Raw genomic sequence first — 16,017 nt, 5'->3', positions numbered from 1 at the left:
GTAACTGTCTGATAATGACATTTTAACTTCTTGAATTTAGCTTTTAGAAGAGAGATCATCTATATCACCAAGGCTTTCCTGGGGAAGCAGCTTACTTAAATGTGTTAGGTCATGTAGTTTCATTTGGTTACTTCCAAAGACAAACACACCCAAATATTCTGAAGTAAGAGACCTCTTGTTTTACACCACATTTTAAAGAGCCATCAGTACAATATTCTGCTGCCTAACACGTGGCAAACACAATATAGTCACATGACTCCCACTGTCAATTGTGATAATCAGGGGACAACCACTGGAGAGAGAGAGAGAGAAATTCCTAATTCTGAGGTCTCTTCTCTTACTGGGATGAAGAAGCTGAGGAAACCACTGGCTGTTCTCTGGTTATGGAGATGCCGAATGAATCACAGTACAGATGAGTAAGGTGGTCTTGGAGAGAAGTGCTGGTTGAGAGATGCTGACTGAAGGGAGTTTTCTTGAGTTGCACAGCAGTCAGATCAAACCAGGGGAAAGGCCTAGGGTGAAAAGAAAAAGAAGTTACTTTTTTATGTCTGTTCAGTACATCTGATTTGGCTGTTAAATATTTTCTTTAAAGAAAGTTTTCCTCCACTTGGAAATAAGGTTCTTCATTTTCTGTATCAAACTGATTAAAATTCACAGTTAAAATTTCAGCTCAAACTATTCAATATGTGGATTTGATTGTACTTTTGATGAGTTTTCACACATAGGTACATTTCTAAGTGCATTTGTGGAGGAATCCTTATACTAATAACATCACCCACCCTTTTTATATTTTCCTGAATTTAGAGAGCACATGAGAGGATCATGAGTATTAGCAATGGAAAAGATCTCATTTCTTTTAAGATAATTATCTTAAAAGAACAAGATATCCTCTTCAACCATATAGGGAAAGAAGTAGAATTATATGCAGGACAAAATGGGGCAATGTTAAATATTAGTTTATAGTGGAATTCAACTTAAAAAAACATTTAAGACATTGGGTTATAGTGTTACAAAGATCAAGAGTAAGGCAAGGAAATTGCTCTCACCAGCCTTATTCAACATAGTACTAAAAGTTGTAGCCTGTGTAATAAATAAGGCAAGAAAAGGAATTAAAAGGCATAGGGAAGGAAGGAAGAAATAAAACCATTCCTATTTATTGGAAAGGAAGTAATAAAAAAAACTGTCCCTATTTATAGATGGTATGATTGTCTAGAACATTCCAAGGAATTTACAGACATATCTCTTAGAACTAAGAGATGAGTCCAGCAAGGTTGCAGGATGCTAAGTAAACATACAAAAATCAATTGTATTTATACATATAGTTGGTCCTTGAACCACCCAGGTTTGAACTGCATGGGTCCATTTTTACATGGAATTCTTTCAATAAATGTATTGGAAAAAGTTTTGGAGATTTGCAGCAATTTGGAGAAACATATTCTTTTCTCTAGCTTCCTTTATTGTAAGAATATAGTATATATAACATACAAAATGCGCTTTAATGAATAATTTGTGTTATGAATAAAGCTTCTGGTCAACAGTAAACTATTAGTATTTAAGTTTTGGGGGAGTTAAAAGTTACATACAGATTTTTTTACTGCACAGGGGTTTGTGCCCCTAACCCCTGCCTTGTTCAAGGGTCAGCTGTACAATACCAAAACCAGGATATTGACACCAATATAATCAAGATACAGAACAGTTCTATCACTAAGGGATCCCTCATATTGGTCCTCTCCTCCCCAAACTGGCAACGTTAATCTGTTCTCTATTTCTATGATTTTCATCATTTCCAGAATGTTATGTAAATGGAATCATATAGTAAGCAACCTTTTGGCATTGACCTTTTTCATTCAGCATAATTCTCTGGAGATTCATCCAAGTTGCTGTGTGTATCAAAAGTTATTCCTTTTATTACTGAGTAGTATTCATGGCATGGATGTTTGTTTAATCATTCACCTACTGAAGGACATCAAAGTTGTTTCCAGGCGTGGGGCGGAAGATGGCGGCGTGAGTAGAGCAGCGGAAATCTCCTCCCAAAACAACATATATCTATGAAAATATAACAAAGACAACCCTTCCTAGAATAAAGACCAGAGGACACAGGACAATATCCAGACCACATCCGCACCTGAGAGAACCCAGCGCCTCGCGAAGGGGGTAAGATACAAGCCCCGGCCCCGCGGGAGCCGAGCGCCCCTCCCCCCAGCTCCCGGCGGGAGAAGAGCAGGCAGAGCGGGAGGGAGACGGAGCCCAGGACTGCCGAGCACCCAGCCCCAGCCATCCGGGCCAGAGTGCAGGGCCCTCGATACTGGGAAAACAGGGCAGCAAGAACAGTGAGCAGGCACTGGAGGCTGGGCCACAGAGGACATAAGAAAAGCGCGCGACCATTTTTTTTTTTTGCTTTTTTGCTGCTTTGTTTTGGCGAGCGCTGTTTGGAAGTCTTAAAGGGACAGGGACCCCAATATTAGGGAAACAGGGCAGAAAGACCGGTGAGCAGAGGCCTGAGGCTGGCACCGGAGAATAAAGAAAAACGAACGACCACCTTTTTTTTTTTAATTAAAAAAATTTTTTTTTTTTTTTAATTAAAAAAATTTTTTTTCTTGTTTTTTTTTGTGGTCATTGTTTTGTTTTGGCGGGTGCTTTTTGGAAGTCTTAAAGGGGCAGGGCGGGCCACTTAATCCAGAGGTAGGGAATCCGGGACCTCTGGGCACCCTAACCCCTGGGCTGCAGGGAGCAGGGAGGCCCCTTACGGAGATAAATAGCCTCCCAGCAGCTCCTGCTCCAACGCGACTCCACCATTTTGGAGTAGCTGCCCGAGCCAGGCCACGCCCACAGCAACAGCGGAGATTAACTCCACAGCAGCCGGGCAGGAAGCAGAAACCCTGTCTGCGCGCAGCTGCGCAGCACAAGCCACTAGAGGCCGCTGTTCTCCCAGGAGAGGAGGGCCACAAACCAACAAGAAAGGAAGTCCTTCCAGCCGTCACTCGTCCCAGTTCTGCAGACTATTCCTATCACCATGAAAAGGCAAAGCTACAGGCAGACAAAGATCACAGAGACAACACCAGAGAAGGAGACAGACCTAACCAGTCTTCCTGACAAAGAATTCAAAATAAGAATCATAAACATGCTGACAGAGATGCAGAGAAATACGCAAGAAAAATGGGATGAAGTCCGGAAAGAGATCACAGATGCCAGAAAGGAGATCGCAGAAATGAAACAAACTCTGGAAGGGTTTATAAGCAGAATGGATAGAATGCAAGAGGCCATTGATGGAATTGAAATCAGAGAACAGGAACGCATGGAAGCTGACATAGAGAGAGACAAAAGGATCTCCAGGAATGAAACAATATTAAGAGAACTGTGTGACCAATCTAAAAGGAGCAATATCCGTATTATAGGGGTCCCAGAAGAAGAAGAGAGAGGCAAAGAGATGGAAAGTATCTTAGAAGAAATAATTGCTGAAAACTTCCCCACACTGGGGGAGGAAGTAATCAAACAGACCACGGAAATACACAGAACCCCCAACAGAAAGGATCCAAGAAGGGCAACACCAAGACACATAATAATTAAAATGGCAAAGATCAAGGACAAGGAAAGAGTGTTAAAGGCAGCTAGAGAGAAAAAGGTCACCTATAAAGGGAAACCCATCAGGCTAACGTCAGATTTCTCAACAGAAACCCTACAGGCCAGAAGAGAATGGCATGATATATTTAATACAATGAAACAGAAGGGCCTTGAACCAAGGATACTGTATCCAGCACGACTATCATTCAAATATGACGGTGGGATTAAACAATTCCCAGACAAACAAAAGCTGAGGGAATTTGCTTTCCACAAACCACCTCTACAGAACATCTTACAGGGACTGCTCTAGATGGGAGCACTCCTAGAAAGAGCACAGCACAAAACACCCAACATATGAAGAATCGAGGAGGAGGAACAAGAAGGGAGAGAAGAAAAGAATCTCCAGACAGTGTATATAACAGCTCAATAAGCGAGCTAAGTTAGGCAGTAAGATACTAAAGAGGCTAACCTTGAACCTTTGGTAACCACGAATTTAAAGCCTGCAATGGCAATAAGTACATATCTTTCAATAGTCACCCTAAATGTTAATGGGTTGAATGCACCAATCAAAAGACACAGAGTAACAGAATGGATAAAAAAGCAAGACCCATCTATATGCTGCTTACAAGAAACTCACCTCAAACCCAAAGACATGTATAGACTAAAAGTCAAGGGATGGAAAAACATATTTCAAGCAAACAACAGTGAGAAGAAAGCAGGGGTTGCAGTACTAATATCAGACAAAATAGACTTCAAAACAAAGAAAGTAACAAGAGATAAAGAAGGACACTACATAATGATAAAGGGCTCAGTCAAACAAGAGGATATAACCATTCTAAATATATATGCACCCAACACAGGAGCACCAGCATATGTGAAACAAATACTAACAGAACTAAAGGGGGATATAGACTGCAATGCATTCATTCTAGGAGACTTCAACACACCACTCACCCCAAAGGATAGATCCACTGGGCAGAAAATAAGTAAGGACACGGAAGCACTGAACAACACAGTAGAGCAGATGGACCTAATAGACATCTATAGAACTCTACATCCAAAAGCAGCGGGATATACATTCTTCTCAAGTGCACATGGAACATTCTCCAGAATAGACCACATACTAGGACACAAAAAGAGCCTCAGAAAATTCCAAAAGATTGAAATCCTACCAACCAACTTTTCAGACCACAAAGGCATAAAACTAGAAATAAACTGTACAAAGAAAGCAAAGAGGCTCATGAACACATGGAGGCTTAACAACACGCTCCTAAATAATCAATGGATCAATGACCAAATCAAAATGGAGATCCAGCAATATATGGAAACAAATGACAACAACAACACTAAGCCCCAACTTCTGTGGGACACAGCAAAAGCAGTCTTAAGAGGAAAGTATATAGCAATCCAAGCATATTTAAAAAAGGAAGAGCAATCCCAAATGAATGGTCTAATGTCACAATTATCGAAATTGGAAAAAGAAGAACAGATGAGGCCTAAGGTCAGCAGAAGGAGGGACATAATAAAGATCAGAGAAGAAATAAATAAAATTGAGAAGAATAAAACAATAGCAAAAATCAATGAAACCAAGAGCTGGTTCTTCGAGAAAATAAACAAAATCGATAAGCCTCTAGCCAGACTTATTAAGAAGAAAAGAGAGTCAACACAAATCAACAGTATCAGAAACGAGAAAGGAAAAATCACGACGGACCCCACGGAAATGCAAAGAATTATTGGAGAATACTATGAAAACCTAAATGCTAACAAGCTGGGAAACCTAGGAGAAATGGACAACTTCCTAGAAAAATATAACCTTCCAAGATTGACCCAGGAAGAAACAGAAAATCTAAACAGACCAATTACCAGCAACGAAATTGAAGAGGTAATCAAAAAACTACCAAAGAACAAAACCCCCGGGCCAGATGGATTTACCTCGGAATTTTATCAGACATACAGGGAAGACATAATACCCATTCTCCTTAAAGTCTTCCAAAAAATAGAGGAGGAGGGGATACTCCCAAACTCATTCTATGAAGCTAACATCACCCTAATACCAAAACCAGGCAAAGACCCCACCAAAAAAGAAAACTACAGACCAATATCCCTGATGAACGTAGATGCAAAAATACTCAACAAAATATTAGCAAACCGAATTCAAAAATACATCAAAAGGATCATACACCATGACCAAGTGGGATTCATTCCAGGGATGCAAGGATGGTACAACATTCGAAAGTCCATCAACATCATCCACCACATCAACAAAAAGAAAGACAAAAACCACATGATCATCTCCATAGATGCTGAAAAAGCATTTGACAAAGTTCAACATCCATTCATGTTAAAAACTCTCAGCAAAGTTGTTTCCAGTTTGGGGCTATTATGAATAAAGCTACTATGAACATTCACGTACAGGTTTTTGTGTGAACCTAAGTTTTGTTTTCTCTGGGACAAATGTTCAGGAGTGTAATTACTAGGTCTTATGGTAGTTGCATATTTATTTTTTTAAGACACTGCCAAACTTTTTCAGAGTGGTTATACCATTTTACATTATCACTAGCAATGTATAATCCATTTTCTCTGCATCCTCATCAACATTTGGTGTTGTCACTAATTTTTATTTTACCATTATATCTATACATCAATTTATGGAGAATTGGCATCTTTATTATGCTTCTCCATTTATTTACATATTCTCTTATTTATTTCATCAGTATGTCTCTCCATTTATTTATATCTTCTCTTATTTATTTCATCAGCATGTTGTAGCTTCTAGTATGCAAGTCCTATACATATTTTGTTAGATTTGCACCTAAGTATTCCATTTTGTGTGTATGTGAATGGAAATACATTTTTAATTTCAATGCCCAAGTATTCACTGCTAATACAATTTACCCTCAAACAATAGAGGGGTTTGGGCACAGAACCTCCATGCATTAAAAGTCTGCGTATAACTTTTGATCCCCCAAAAACTTAACTAATAGTCTACTGTTGACTGGAAGCCTTACCAATAACACAAAGTCAATTAACAATATTTTGTATATTATATATATTATATACCATATTTTTACAGTAAAGTAAGCTAGGAAATGAAAATGTTAAAATCACAAGGAGAAAATACATTTACAGTACTATATAGTATTTATTGAAAAAGATCTGCATATAAGTAGACTCATGTAGTTCAAACTTGTGTTGTTTAAGGGTCAACTATAGTTAGAAGACAAAAGATAAGAGGGGAAGAATTAAGGATTCTTGACTATGTACATATTTTATATATATTCTGGACATACATATATGTTTATACATATATATATATAATATGGGGAATATATATAGAGAGAGAGTCCCCGTATTTCTAAAATGTATACATAGATACACAAATGCACACATTACCAGGGTTTTGACTTGAACAACTTAGCAAAGGAGCATGTAATTAGATAAGAAACACTGGGAGAGCAGGCATGCTTCTGGACACATTGAGTTTGAGTGGAGATTATAAATATGAATTTACCTGGGTGTAGTGTTGACATCTAAGACAGATATATAGAGTCAAATGCTGTCAGCATAAAGGTGGCAACCTAAGTCTCTCAAGTGGGAAATATCACCAATGGACAAAATGTAGAATAAAAAAAAAAGTAGGCCTGAAAATTCCCAGATTTAATGATACAGCAGCAGAAGAGCTGGAGACAGGAAGAAAATGAGGCATATGTGAGGATATCATGAGAATCAAAAGAAGAGATTGCTTCAAGAAGGATGATGTGTTCAAGAGTCAAGGAAGAAAAAGATATATAAGCATCCAGTGAATTTAGTGACATGGAAGTCACTGATAATAAGAGCAATAATTTTCCTTTCTAGATTATCAAAGATTAAAAAGATTGATCTTGAAAGTTACCAAGCTAATGAGAAATGGCACTCTCATACACTATTGGTGGACATGTAAAAGAATACACCACATTTTTGATAAGCAATTTGGGAATACTTATCAAACATAAAATATATATAACCTCTGACCTAGAGATATTCTTCTAGAATATTATTCTAGATAATCATCCAACAGAAATACTGGTACCAGTGTGCAAAGTAAGTACGAGAATGATCAGTGCATCCATTTATGCAAAATTTGGGGCCGAAGGAAACTACATCATCAAGAGAAAATAGGAAGACTACATTTAATGAAATACATGTCCAATGGATGCCTATGCAGTTGCTCATAAATGAAGTAGACATGACTATACTAACACAGAATGGTAGCCGACATAGTGAGCAAAATATATATATATAGTCCTCATATTTATAAAATGTATACATAGACAGATATATGCATACACACTATATGACACAAATATATGTTTGTAAATGCATACATAAAAAGACAAATATAAAAACTTATGTCTATTAAATATTTGGGAGCAAAAGAGGGCTTTCACTTCTCTACTACTTGGATTTTTTTACAAGAATGTATTAGTTCTGCAAATTTTTAAAGATAACATTAAAAAATGCATCTGCTAAGAAACCAGTGTGAGATAAATTAGAATAGCCAGCTGTCTGATACCTTACCTTCTCTGAGTCAGGTTCTTGGCATAGGCTTTGCTGACAAAATCTTGGAGTTGAAATTTTGGGCAAGATGCTCCATCTTTCCCACAGTCTTCAAAGTGCACAGAGAGGAACAGTTCATTCAGAAGCCGCAGTGCCTGGGAGCAGGGCATCTCCTTTGCCGTGCAAATGTTTAGGGCTGCATAGAACACTCCCTCCAACCACTTGATGTTGAGGATGACTCCCCCTACACATAAACGAGAAGGGAAATACCAGTTCGCACCACCAAAAGGGTGGACCCTAGGGACAAACCCCAGACAGCAAACAGCCACCTTTCTTCCAAGGCCAAGAGCCCTACTTGTGCCCTTTATAACAAATCATGTTGACCCTACTACAGGAGGACAGGCTTGACTAATGTAGACATTGCTAATGACAAGGGCATCTCTAGAAATCTCTAGAATGGTCCTTGCCAGTAAGGAAAAGGGACTAGAGAAAATGACAAAATTAAAGCAGGGAAAAGCCATGTAGTCCCAGATGCAGCATCCTCCTGTTTAAACAGGCTCTCCCCTCTGGTTGTTTTCAATTCATCCTTAAAGGGTTTGAAAATCAGACTTCTCAGCTTTCACTAATAAATGCTGCTTTTTGCCACCAAAGCTGCTGCCATACAAAACCTAAATAGCTGAGAATGTATCTGGCTTGTACTCCCCCACCACACACACACACACACACACACACACACAAATTATAAAATAGCAACAGATCAAGAGGTAAGTCATTTCCAAAAAAGTGCCCAAAACATGGTAAGCTAGTACCAGCTGGATTGTAGGGGCAGGTCGCTTGAAGGATCACAGGATCTTGGAGGGCAGCTGTGATTTCCTTATTGGCGCCCCAGATGTTGACAAAATCTTCACTATACTGATATTGAGGCCGCAAGATACTGGTGTGGTTCAGCAGGAGTTTCAACCTGAAAGTAAAGCCACCAAGACTGGGAGTGCAGGGCTAGGATTGGTGTAAACCACCACGTGATCTGCCAAGTTCACATCCAGCCCCAACAAATACTCCCCTGCAAGGCGCTGCTCAGAGGCAAACGTGGGTGTGAGTGAGTCGGTGCTGAGGGCGCTGCTTAGTAGTTGGATTGTTCAGCCACACATCTAGCAAAACACTTCCATAACGTTACCACGTGCCAGGCACCGGGCGGGACGCTACGGGTACAAAAATAATATTTGACACACACTCTCAACCACATTTTATGTTGTTGGTTGGTTGCCCTCCTCACTGATGCACAAGGGGAGCACTAGTCAGTCTCTAGTCGTGAGAAGCCATGCTGCGTTGCAGTTCTAACATCGCATGAAAAAAAATGTCCCGCCCGCCAGTGCTGTTTGTGAAGTGGGTAAGACACAGTTAGAAAGGCTGGCTGGGTCCTCTGCAGATGAAGCTGCTTCCGCCTCATTACTGAGAACGACCAACTCCAGGAAGTAGGGGCTGGGCTGGAGGTGGGAGGCAGAAGCCGGAAGCGAGAAGACAGCTGGTCAGCCAGTTTTGTGCTCACTCTAACAAAATACCTGGGTATTGGGACAGCAGCTACAAAGCTGTACACAATGCAGGCTCTCTCAAGCCTGGTTTGAATTTCCACACAGATTTTAGGCAGCTGAGATGGCAGGCAGCAGAGGAATATGACGTTGGCCCAGTCCACCAGACGAGTGTTATGGTAAAAGCACTGGATTCCCAGTTTCTGAAGCTCATCTAGAGGGCATAGAGGAAGACAGATCACAGTACAAAGGAGTTTGACTTGAATATCAGTTGTGGGGAGAGGATGACAATTATTTTGTCTCAGGTCTTGTGGCCACATAGAGATCCCCTCACGCCTCCTAAAAGACATAGAGCAATGCCCTGACCCCATTACTGAGGCAGCCAGGGCCACTACAGCAGCGCTCGAGACTGTATGATAATTCATTCATATCTTACTTGTAGACCAAGTGCTAGAATTTTTCAAATTTTCTTTTTTTTTTACAAAGAAAAAAAACCCTGAAAGAAGCCTTCTGCTCCAATTTACTGAATAAAGGTTCATCATGTGCCGGGTAACCTACAAAGTACATTCCATGCATTATCTAAAGGGATCCTCACAAGGAACTTCTGAGGCAGGAACTAGTAGTATTCCTACATTACAGACGAGGAAATCAAGACTTCAAGAAGTTAGGTGACTTCCCCAAAATTACATAGCTACCTGGTCTGAGCCTCATGGGGAAAGACTGAGAGCAAGGCTGGAAGGAGTTTGGAAAACAATACTTACAGTTTCAGTAAAGTATACACAATTTCATGTTAATATTGATAAATGCAGAGAGAAATGTGACAACTCATATAGGTGCATAAAAACACTCATTGTACTTATCTGATACGGATTGTCAAAACTAAACATGTAAACTTGTCTATGGTTGTATATTGTGTTATTAGAAAACAGAATATTACAGACATTAGAGAGGTGAGTTCTTATCTTAAGCACCAAGAGTAACCAACAATTGATAAGTCTGATGTTGGTTATCTGGGTCCTCATATACCTGGAAGATGGATAGGACAAACGGGAGGTTTAGAAATCACACACATCCATCCTTCTTTCATGTGTTGCTCTCAAAGCAGATAGAAGCTGATGCTGAGCATTTTGAATTTTTGCTTCCTTACACAACATGTAGTAATATTCTAAAATGGCGACTATATCCTTCTCAGTCAATCTCCCCAAGAGCAACTGCTGTTCTGATTTCTATTGCCACAGATTAGTAAATGGAATCATCACAAAACGTTTTTTAAAATTCAGTAAATGTTATTTTTAAAAACACAAGGCCAAATGTTTAGAACTGGTTAATACCCACTAGCCTCTAATTGGTCCAGTTAGAAGACCTGAACTCTGTTTAGAAAGCTTCTCTGTGTCAGAGACATAGAAAGGCCTCCATAGGCACCAAGGGCACAGGGAGGAGAGGTGGACATAACCATTTTAATGAAGAAGCAAGGGTTTTTTTCATTTTGTTTTATTTTAATTACAGTCAAAAGATTCATTCAATCTGGAGAGAAATAGGAGCATGAAAAGAAAATTGTTTTAAAGAACAAGTTGAACATCTTTCCTCTTTTATCAGGGCTAGCAAGCTGAGAACTCCTTGTGCTGTGCTCAGGGATTCCTCTTTCAAGGGACCCTTTCAAAATGGCCCTTGTCAACACCGAAACAGCACACCCAAGTCCCCTTTCCCTGAACACTGCTCCTCACCGAGTGGAGATCCGCAGGCTTTCAGCAGGGATGGGGACAAGCTGAAGCAGCACGCGAGCCAGCTGCTCCCCAAGGTGGCTGCCTCCAATGATGCCCACCTTCAACTCACCATCACCAAGTGCGTCATCAGGAGCTCTAGTCAAGAGACATCTGGAAGATTGCTTCTCATGTAATGATTCTCTGGAGAATGAACACACAGACACATAAATGCACACACACACACCCTGTAGCTCTTCTTGATGGTCAACCTCTAATGTTCTCTGCTTTAACTTTCTCATATGGCAGCCTGGTGTCACCTGAAGTACTTCAGGGATACGGCATTCCAGTTATGTGCCACTTATCCAGCTTCACCAGGGAATGAAATGTTCCTCCTGAGTAAATTTTCCAGAAAGTTAACATGCTTTTCTTCAAAGGACCAAAATTTGTTTAAAACATCCTTAAATGAACTTTTTTTGACATGTATTGTGCATTTCTCTGCCTTCTTAAACACGAGGTCTGAATAGTTAGTCATTACTTTGACTCAGACCCTCATCAGGAATAGCCACTTGTCATTCATCATCCTCGAACGCTGTGGGCCGGCTCCTTCACTGCTTCCTGTACAGACAGCTGTCGATTTTCATTGCCATTAAGATGAGCATACCGCCATCCTTACACCTATTCTTTCTAGTTTGCTATTTCAGTTTTGCACAGATCCAGGAAATTAGGTAACTTAGTATGATTTATAAAAGTTAAGTGATCTATAAGGTAAAACAGACCTGAGAAATTGAGGATCAAGGATCTGAAGTGACTCTTTTCAGAGGTTTGGCTACTATTGGTTCTAGATGTGTTTTCTTGGCCCAGGATGATCAAAGTCTAATCTCTGAATACCTAAGGCACTGATTTATGTTGATATATGTCAGTCTTATATTTGTTTCATATTTCTGTAAAAATTGGAGTCTTAAAGCTCATAAGATTTCATATAAGCATCACAAGCCACATTTGTCTTCTCTCTTGGTGGAAAGGAGAATGTTTTCTGGGCCTGATCATTCCAAATATAATGTATATCCTGGAAGTTTCATATATTGGTTTCTCACAACTCATCCTGGATGTAACCAACAAGTTATGTATCAGTTAGCCAATCAGCAAGTTCATTGAGCAGCCTGCCTTCTTGGGTATATGCTGTATCTATAACATGTTCAATTCAGAGTTGGTTGCACCATCTAGGAGTTGAGCTAATCTCAGAGAAAAGTAGACTAAGGAGAGGGCAAATGCCCCTGGAGTAACCTAGAGCTACAGAATCCAGGAGCTTAAACCTAGATAACGGGTTTTCATGCACTTCTTATTTAAGTATCTAAAGCCACATTGTATAGATATCAGAAGTCAGGACTAGACAGACCTCTACAAATAGTAATTCCTGGTTTCATGCAAGTTACTTGGCCATAAGGACCCAAAAGTCCCAGGTGGCTTTCTTGCAAGGGAACATTCTGCTATTAGCTCAGTCCCAAAAGAAACAAACAACCCCATGTTCAGCCAATAGCCATGGAATCAGTAGTCACTGATAGCTGTGCAACATGAGTTGGTGGTCCCAGTGAGTGAATGAGTGGATGAATGAATGAATGATTTAATCAATCCAGCACCAAAAAATCGCCACAAGCCATGCTTTATTATGTAACCACAGTCAAGGGACCCTGGTATGCATTTCCCTGGTACCTTCAGACCAGGAGTGATTGACTGTGGTTTGGAAAGGTAGGAAAACAATGTTACCTTCCAATATAAAAAGCTTAAGTCATTTGAATTCTCTGCAGTGAGAATCTTCTCCACCTGACTGTTCTTGGAGACCTAGTTTACCTCAAATAGCAGAGTAGCTTGCAGAAGAAGGTTGCATGGGCAAAGGTTTTGATCACCAGTCCCCGAGAACGACCCTGCAAATACAGCAAGCTGCGATCTTCCTCTTGAATCCCATACTCAAACTGCAGGGACTCGAGGTCTCCTAGATGTCCATTTCCAAGCCACCATCTCCTACAGTGACAGATACCAATCAATTTGGCTCCCTAGGAGTCAAAGAATGAGGGTGTGTGTGCCCATCACAAACTCTCATGATGGTGGGCTTCAGCACCTCTCTCCGCTCATGCAGTTCTCTAAGTGTTAAGTCCTGGAGAATTCCTGTGCACTGACTGCCCATGAATCAGGAATACCTGGACTCTTAAAATACCAAACAAAATCCAAAATGATGTTCCCCCACATAGGCCATTGACACCCTTTTCAGCAGATGCATTTACATTAGCAATGGGGTTCACAAGTGCTCTTGGGCCAAGACCCTCTCTCTTCCATTCCCTCCTAGGTTTTAGAAATAGGAATGGACACTTTGACCACATTGCAAAGGCATTCTTCCCTTTCAGTAAATTCTGTGTTCTCCACAAGACAGAAATATCAAAATTTCACATTCCTGTTGAGGGCAAGGACATCTAGATTTTAGAAAATGAAGCTAGAGATGTGTAAACCCATCTGCATAATCTCTTACCAACCAAACCAAGGAGATGGCTCTGCTCCTCAGTACTTCTGGTCATGGAGGGTAAGAACTACATTTCCAGATAGAATTACCCAAGGAAGTTGTCATTATGACTCCTTAGCTACCAGATTACTTCAGTCCCCAAGCCTTAAAGGGACCAGCCCCACCTAGAGGTTTTCCTGACCTGCAACATGAGGAATTACTGGAAATGCTGCACCAGGGCAGCATGGAACCTCCTTTTCCCAACAAAAGAGTCTGGATTTCTAGATTTTTGTGACTGGAATATCAGATCTTAGTTATTTTTAAATAACTCAAGGAGTTATTTTTAAAAGCCCTTCTTACTGTGCTCAAGAAATCAATGAATACAATGAATAAGTTCTGGGGATCTAATACAACATCACAGTGACTATAAGTAATTATACTGTATTGTATAGTTGAAATTTACCAAGAGTGGATCTTACATGTTCTCACCACACACAAAAAGGTAACTATATGAGGTGATAGTATGTGATAATTAGCTTGACTGTAGTAATCATTTCACAGTACATATCAAATCATCATTTACACCTTAAATATATACAGGTTTTGTCAATTTTACCTCAGTAAAGCTGGAATAAAATCAATGATATTCAAAACTATGTTTTACAGCAATGGCAAAATTGAGATCAGAATCCAAAAATATGTAAGTCTCTAATACACTTTTTAAATTAAAACAAATTTATTGAGGTTAAATTCATGTAACATAGCCATTTCAAAGTGATGAATGCAGTACATTCACAATGTTATACACCCACTACCTCTAGCTCGAACATTCCATCACACCCAAAGGCAGGCCTGTCCCCATTAAGCAGTTATTCCCCTTCTCCCATCCCCCTTAGGCCTGGCAACCAGTAATCTGCTTTTTGTCCCTATAGATTTGCCTTTTCTGGATATTTCATATGAATGGAACCAGACAATACATGACTCTTCATGTCTGGCTTCTCTAATCCTTTCATTGGAGGGCTGTTATGTCACTCTCAAATCTCCTCGAAAAAAAGTCTCCAGCATTTGCAATGAAGAGCATAGAAGTTCTCATTGAGGCTAAGAAACACTTCCTTAGACCTAAACAGTGGGTAGGTCATCCTAATTTTGCAAATGGTGTTTCCTGTTCCAAAGGAGATGTTCAAAGCCTCCCAGTTCATGACCGATGCAGCACTGGTTAACTTGGACAAATGTGGTCTAGGCCCATCCTTCACTTACCATTCTCAGAAATGGGGACCCTGTGGTGGTGGCTTTGTACCATGTCAAGTTGGTTAGGCTGAAATAACATTTTCCAGAATTCTCTTCCCTGTGTTTCTGGCTAGGGTGTGCTATGAGCTTTTTGTGCAAGATCTGGAGCATGGAATTGAAGCAGCAGCCAGTTGGATTTATGCTTGCAAGGTCAGGGCAGGCACTCTGGCCGTCTGTTGGCGACCCCATTGGAGTTGGGCAGCAGTTGTTACCTTCCTCTGGATCCTCCTACAGCTTTCACACTCCCCAGCCAAGTGTGTGTTCAGCTCCGTGACAAAGGCCACCAGCTAGCTCGTCCTGTCAATACCCACTTCATCAAGGCTGGAGGCAGTGAGAACTGACAGGGACCCCAGTCCATCTGCACGGGCTCTAGCTTGTCCTTGTTCTCCCTCAATTTTTATCCATCTTCCCTTCCCTCTGCCTGCCCTGTGGATTTCCAGCTCTACCACCATACATGAAAACGAGCTTCCTGAGACTGTTTAACCAACTGCCATACTTACATAAGGCCAAATCCCTGTAGTGAATCCCACACACAGACTAGACAGAGAGACTATATATGCCTAGTGGTTCTGCCTCTCTAAGTGGACCCCAATACACTAGTTAATAAAGTTACCAGTTTGAAGAGCAGCCAAAATTTTAGCAGTTTAGCAAGTGAAAATCCTGTTTCCTCAACAGCAAGAGAGATAATTAGTAAAGGAACAAAATATGAGGCTACCTGGAATTGCAAAAGGGATTGCAAAGCAAAGGAGCAACAGATGGGATCTGATCCCCTGAAGGCAGGGCTTCTCAGCACTGGCATTACTGACATTTTGGGCAGGATGATTCCTTGTTGTAGGACGTTCAGCAGCGTCCTGCCCTCTCTCCACTAGATGCCAGCAGCACCTTCAGTCACGACAACAAAAAGCGTCTCCAG

The 16,017-nt window shown here is 40.6% G+C and overlaps 1 protein-coding gene across 1 annotated transcript; it reads right to left on the bottom strand.

Moving 5' to 3' along the window:
* Window positions 1–40: 40 nt before the first annotated feature.
* NOXRED1 (NADP dependent oxidoreductase domain containing 1) lies at window positions 41–15,293 on the bottom strand. The gene is made up of 8 exons (XM_057489023.1): window positions 15,075–15,293; window positions 13,175–13,377; window positions 11,348–11,527; window positions 9,958–9,962; window positions 9,657–9,837; window positions 8,907–9,058; window positions 8,119–8,341; window positions 41–512 (listed from the first exon to the last, which is right to left on the bottom strand). Exons 1-8 carry the CDS (start codon window positions 15,291–15,293, stop codon window positions 338–340), a joined length of 1,338 nt encoding a protein of 445 aa, XP_057345006.1. The 3' UTR covers window positions 41–337.
* Between the last annotated feature and the right edge of the window lie 724 nt (window positions 15,294–16,017).

This window comes from Manis pentadactyla, chromosome 11 (assembly GCF_030020395.1).
Source record: "Manis pentadactyla isolate mManPen7 chromosome 11, mManPen7.hap1, whole genome shotgun sequence".
Lineage (NCBI taxonomy): Eukaryota > Metazoa > Chordata > Mammalia > Pholidota > Manidae > Manis > Manis pentadactyla.
This window is presented reverse-complemented; position numbering and strand designations above follow the sequence as displayed.